Source organism: Dreissena polymorpha, chromosome 13 (assembly GCF_020536995.1).
Source record: "Dreissena polymorpha isolate Duluth1 chromosome 13, UMN_Dpol_1.0, whole genome shotgun sequence".
Taxonomy (NCBI): domain Eukaryota; kingdom Metazoa; phylum Mollusca; class Bivalvia; order Myida; family Dreissenidae; genus Dreissena; species Dreissena polymorpha.
In genome coordinates this window covers 61,004,142-61,010,791 of record NC_068367.1, presented here as the reverse complement: position 1 = coordinate 61,010,791, position 6,650 = coordinate 61,004,142, and the positions used below count along the sequence as shown (strand labels likewise).

The following is a 6,650-nucleotide window of genomic DNA, read 5'->3' as shown; positions in this document are numbered from 1 at the left end:
TCAACAATTACTTAAAGTTGTATGCAATTGTGGATGACTCTAAAATAATCATATTCATTTATATGATACATAATTTGTGCTTTTTATTATGACGGATTAGGTATAACTATGCATGATAAAATAAAGTAAAACACAAGCAAAAAAAACAAGTTTTTTGCTTGCAAAGTTGGATTAATTTACGAACTCAATCACATGGACACATGGCCTTGAAAATTTAGTTAGACTGTTGTTGCATTTTTGATTCTACTCCAGTCGGTCTATTTTTAACCTAGAAAAAATTGCAAAAGAATTTATTCCGTGTGGGTCGTATTCTCATACGTCTTATTAATTCATAGTGTTTTTTTCAAGTCTCAACTCAATGGGGAAAGTGTTAAAATTCAACGTTGAAAATGGCGAAAAATGCGAAGTTTTATTATGTCCCATGTAGTACACCATACGGTTTCTTCCAATAAATATGACGTCATTAAGTGACGTGAAACAGTTCAATATGGCGGGCAAAGTCAGTTGAAAGTTCTGATCGATGTGGAATCAACTGTGATTTGACGTTATAAAGACAGTAAGTAGAAGTTTTGTTTTTCAAACGATGTGAATTGTAATATTTCAATATAGAGCAATGCTTAATGGTGCCGCTGTTTTAGCATAAATCTAGTTGAAAGAAGATTATAAGAATATCAGAGCCCTCTTAAAAGACATGCATCATCAAGTTATTGAATTGAGGCGTTTGTACATCTTTGTAGACTTTTTTTCATATAAAATACACACGGAGAGTTGATATTTACCAAAGGCATCCTAAATACATGAAAAAAAACTTTTTTTTGACAACTTATAAACCGAGGTCTGCACAATTTTTAAAACTACGGAAGCGTGTTTGTGTCAAAATTCGCAAATTTCGGGGAATATGAGTTCTTAGTTTTTCGCATTTTATGTATATTCTTTGATTTAAACAAGTTCATTAAGTACATGAAATTGCTAAATATTAAATATTATCTATATTAACACCATTTCAGGTCACTGCATCAGTGATATACAGCATGTGAGAAGACCAGCAGATCATGTAGTTTTTGCCATCTTTCTCATTCAGCATGGTATGTTACATTAACTGAACAATCGATTTTATGAAATATTTCATGTATTATAATCAGAAAAAAAGATAAGTTAAAAGCATAATTACCATGATATTTGGATTTTGTCTTTTCACAAGTGGTTATTAACACTATGCCACTCATGCCACCCAGCAGTTTGTACCTATTTACATGTATACTGAAGAATGTTACTATATAAAGAACATAATTTTCACGATCGAGTCGGTCACGAAAAATGCAACCAACACTGATTCAAAATGCCGGGCGGCTTTTATTGGAAGTTACACAAATCATTATTTAACGTTATTCTACTTCAGTTACAGTGGTATGTATTACAATTATATTGAAATATATTTATGCAAACATTATTTTTGTTGCAGGACAAGGTATGATGGATGACCAGGCGAACAGCAGAATATTAAGATCGGACGAGACTTTTGATGTTAAGTCTGACTGCTTATTCTGTGCTAATTATGCTAAATCGGACAAAAAGAAAAGGGGAGGGGATGTATGGGATGTCAAAACTTTTGACTTTCAAGAAACTATAATAAAGAAATGTAAAGAAAGAAATGACCTTTGGGGTATATCAGTGCTTGGAAGAATTGAGCACATCATAGATCTGCCTGCTGCTGATGCAGTTTACCACCAGACATGTAATACAAACTTCCGGACTGGAAAAGACATACCTTTGAAATATCGTTCAAATAAAAGACAAAAAACAAGTTCAAAAAGTCCAGGAAGGCCTGTTGATAAGGACCAATTGTTAGCGTTTCAAGAAGTTGTGAAATATGTAGAAAGTTCGGAAGGTAAAGTCATATCAGTGAGTGACCTCGTCCAAAAAATGACTGAACTCTGTGGTGACAAGTCTTACAGTACAAAACATATGAAAAACAAACTGATAGAACACTTTGGTACTGATATTGTTATAGGAGAATTAGATGGTAAAAGTGACATTATAACCTTAAAGATTACAGCTTCATATATCATTCATAATTTTCACAAGAGTCAGAAAAATGAGGCATCAAATGAACGAGAAAATATCTTGTTAACAGCAGCTAAACTTATCAAAAATGACATCCAATCCATGCAGTATGATAAGTCGTTCTACCCAGCATCAGAAAATGTTAAATCAATTGAAGACAACTTAGCATTTTTGCCAAAGAGTTTACTGATATTTTTGAACAACATATTTGTTGAGAAAGATTGTAAGTTGAAAATCGCTGTTGTCGGGCAAGCAATAATGCAAGCTTGTGCCCCTAGAAATGTTATTTGTCCTTTGCAGTTAGCCTTAGGCTTACAAATGCATCACCAGTTTAGTTCGAGGTTCCTTATTGATACTTTGTTTCAATTAGGCCTATGCTCATCATATGGTGAAGTACAAAAGTTTGAAATCAATGCAGCAGCTTCAAACTCAACATTGTTCAAAAATTACTTCCCTGGACAATTCATGCAATTTGTAGCAGACAATGTCGACCACAATTCGAGGACACTTGATGGACTGAATACTTTTCATGGAATGGGTATAATTTCTTGTAAAACCCCAGGGCAGAAGACCAGTTGGAATATACCAAGGACGGATGCCAACTATAGCCAGTTATCAGATGCCAACATTGAAATTAAGTATTACAAGCCATCCGAGGCTTCAGTCCCGCCCATCAAATTTAATGAACTGACTGAGATTTCCCCAAAGAATAAGAATTTCTTCCATTCTGCCAACTTGTTGATCAAATCTGTTTGGATTGCAAGACAGACAAGACCTAATTGGTCAGGATTTATGCAGACATTTCAGCAAGGAACACATCCAGGGGCAGCAAATGTGACATTTTTGCCAATGATAGACATGGCGCCTAGTGATCTCACATGTATCAACTCTACTTTATGGTTTGTTGCAAACCAAGCAGAGAAATTTAGTGTGACACCTATCATAACCTTTGACCAACCACTGTACCTGAAAGCTCATACAGTAATAAGAGAACAGAATGCCGACAGTCCGTTAAGACGGGTAGTATTGAGACTGGGTGGATTCCATATGCAGATGAGTTTCTTGGGGTGCATAGGGCACATTTTTACTGACACTGGATTGCAAGAAATATTGGAGACAGTCTATGCTTCAAACGCAGTTGTTCACATGTTGACTGGAAAGTCTGTCCATAGAGCTGTTAGAGGTTATTTTATGCTTGACACTGCACTCCATGCTTTGATGTTGTCTGAACTGTATAACAGACCGCTGGACGCACCAATATCTGAGCAGTTGAGTAACCATGGTGTAGAAAATGCGAATGGCTCAACAATCGCTTTTCCAAACACAGGTTTAACAGAGGAATCAGAGTCGTCAAGACAATCGATAGACCATAATGAAAATATCTACGACGCTCCTAATGATGATGTAGAAGCTATCGGTCACTTATACGACGCCATTTCAAGCGACAATGCAACACTAGATGATACCAAAACAAACACACACCTGAAAGCGATTGATGAAAATATATCACATTTCAGACAGAAGTTGAAAGAAAATAGGACAGCTCAGCTTTGGTTCCAATTCATGGACATGGTATCACTTTTGCAGCAGTTCTTGATGGCTGAGAGAACAGGCGATTGGGAAGGTCACTTATCAAGTGTAAAAAGCATGTTACCCTATTTTGCAGCTGCGGGTCATACACACTATCTGAAGTCGTGCTACCTATACCTAATGGATATGATGAATTTGTCCACTGATCATCCAGACGTTAGTGAAGCTTTCTCACAGGGACTCCATGTGGTCAGAAGAACAGATCGGTACTGGGCGGGCTTGTCAACTGATTTGATTATCGAGCAAGTTTTGATGCGTGCGCTTAAGACAAGTGGTGGACTAACACGTGGCCGAGGCATGACTGACAATCAGAGATCGCTATGGGTACTATCCATGCCTGCGTGTTCAGAAATGAACGCTGCAGTACAGGAATTGACAGGAGTATATTATGCCACCAGTGATCAACACAAAGACGTAGGGACAACAAGAAACTCAAAGGACAGTACAGACACTAGAACTATAATCAAGTTTCTGTCAGAGAGAAACCCGTTTGACGAGGCTGTGCAAGATCTAAGAAACATTGAAACCGGTGTATTTGCTGAACTGAACGTAAATATTGACAAAGCAAAGGACGTTGGAAGCAGTGTTTTAAAGGACATGAAAGACAAAAATGTAGATGTGTATACATTTAGAAGAGCAGACCAAGTTGTGAGAATGAATGTCAAGTCCACTCTGAAAGTTGATGATGAACTGATAGAAGTCGATCCACAACTTTTGTTTCAGCGTCTCATAACTGTTGCTGACAGAAACATGCCAAATATGCCAGATATATTCAAGTATGAATTGTGCCAAGTTCCATCGTCTATGTTTGACAAAAGCGGACTTCTAAGAGAGGCTAACAAACCGAATTTATCCGAAGCTATTTGGAATATGAGTGACTGTCAAGCTAACACCTTCCCACAATCACCAACATATGTTTTAGATGGTGGGTCATTGCTGCAACGTGTTCCATGGAAGAAAAACAGTACATTTCAGCAGATATGCCAACAATACCTTCGAAGTATTCAACAACACTATGGCAACAGAGCAAAAGTTGTGTTTGACGGGTATTCCTCCTCACCAAGTCTCAAGGATGTTACACATATGAGGCGAACGAAAGGAAAAATAGGGACAAAGGCATTATTTAACCTTGATACGACGTTCAGGTCAGATAAGGAAAAATTCCTCAACAACACAGAAAACAAGCAGAACTTTCTTACCATCCTGAGCAAATACCTGAGAGACAACAACGTGGATGCAATACAAGCAGTCGATGACGCTGATACGTTGATAGCAAGCACTGCAGTTCAAGAAGCAACATCGCATGATACGGTCGTTGTCGGTGAAGACACTGACGTGCTTGTATTATTGTGTCACCATGGGGACGATTCAAGTCACAATCTGCTTTATAAATCAGATATAAGGCGAGCAAATAAGGCAAATAAAGTCTGGGATATCAAGAAAACGAAAACTGTACTTGGACCAGAGTTATGCAGCATGCTTCCGTTCATACATGCATACACAGGTTGTGATACGACTTCTAGGATACATGGTATCAGCAAGGAAGCCGTACTAAAGTTGTTCAAAACCAGTTCCGAATTCAGACGGACCATTGCGATATTTAATGAAGGGGAACCAGACGTTAACGAAATAACAACTCGTAGTGAAGAGGCAATGATTCTTCTCAACAACGGTGTTCCTTCTGAAGGGCTCGATATCCTGAGATTCCGGAAGTTCACCCAGAAGGTTTGCACAAGTAAAACATCCGTCCAAGTAGAGACATTACCACCGACCACGGCTGCCTTTCGCTTTCACTCACTGCGCACATACCTACAGACACAGATATGGCGAGGAAACAACAATCTGGATGCAGTAGATTGGGGCTGGGAAATATCCAACAACAAATTGATTCCAGTAAGGACACATCTGCTGCCTGCTCCTGAACATCTACTCAAAGTCATACGCTGTAATTGCCGACAAAGTTGTGACTCAAAACGATGCACGTGTAGAAAACATGGACTCGAATGTTCACAAGGCTGTGGGAACTGTCGAGGAAACTGTTCAAACTCCTCCTCCGTCAATGATGATGACGACCTTGTGTCTGAAACCTGAACGTTTCATATGAACGACCTGTATAGAGAGATAAAAAATTGTGAAAGGATTCAATGCATTTAAGATAATATTTTAAACCATTCAGGTATTTCAATAATTATGCACATCATTTATTTGTATATTTCTGTACTAAATAGCATTCGCACGATATAATTGATGCAATATGTATATAAGCAAAGAAGTATAGATTTAAATAATTATATATTGCATTAAGAATGCAGTTAGTTTAGTGTGTGCATATATATTTATTGTTTCAAATTAGACAACGCAAGATTTGCCAATGAGTGTATTTGATTGTGGATGTTTATTTTCTATGATAAGTATCCAAAATAGAGTATCTGTGGAAAATTTTGAAATATAAAATATACTTTATATTCATTTAATAATAATATTATTAAACGACATCAAATCAATATATGATCTTTAATTCCATATTGAACAAATAGAAAATATAAGCTTGTCAAAAATATGTTTTTCGACAATTTATGTACTTTTATTTTAATATGCATTTCATATAAAAGGTGTGAAGTATATATTGTCTTCACATTATATTAACCATGAATATATTAAAAGGAATTTAAGTAAAAAATTAGTTGCTTATTTTTACTTAAATTAGATATTCTTGGGCTGCATAAATGTTTCTGGTTGCAATGAATTATCTTCTTAGAAGAATGATCTTGAATTTACAATGGACCTGTTTGTAAGAAGTGGGTGGGGTAAATTGACCCACGACATACGATAAATATGATCAAAATAAAAAGAGAAGTCAATTTAAGAATCATCACCGGCATCTAGACATGCTTTGTATGTCGTCTATGCTTCAAAAACTATGAAAACTAATACTTACTGGCCAGATGCATTTCATATAAGCAATTTTGTAAATTTCCACTGGTTTCAGCTGAAGT

The 6,650-nt window shown here is 36.7% G+C and overlaps 1 protein-coding gene across 1 annotated transcript; it reads left to right on the top strand.

The window, feature by feature from the left end:
* Positions 1-471: 471 nt before the first annotated feature.
* On the top strand, positions 472-3,800 carry LOC127854706 (uncharacterized). The gene is made up of 4 exons (XM_052389764.1): positions 472-556; positions 1,008-1,085; positions 1,463-2,846; positions 3,731-3,800. Exons 3-4 carry the CDS (start codon positions 1,471-1,473, stop codon positions 3,798-3,800), a joined length of 1,446 nt encoding a protein of 481 aa, XP_052245724.1. The 5' UTR covers positions 472-556; positions 1,008-1,085; positions 1,463-1,470.
* The last annotated feature ends 2,850 nt before the right edge of the window (positions 3,801-6,650 follow it).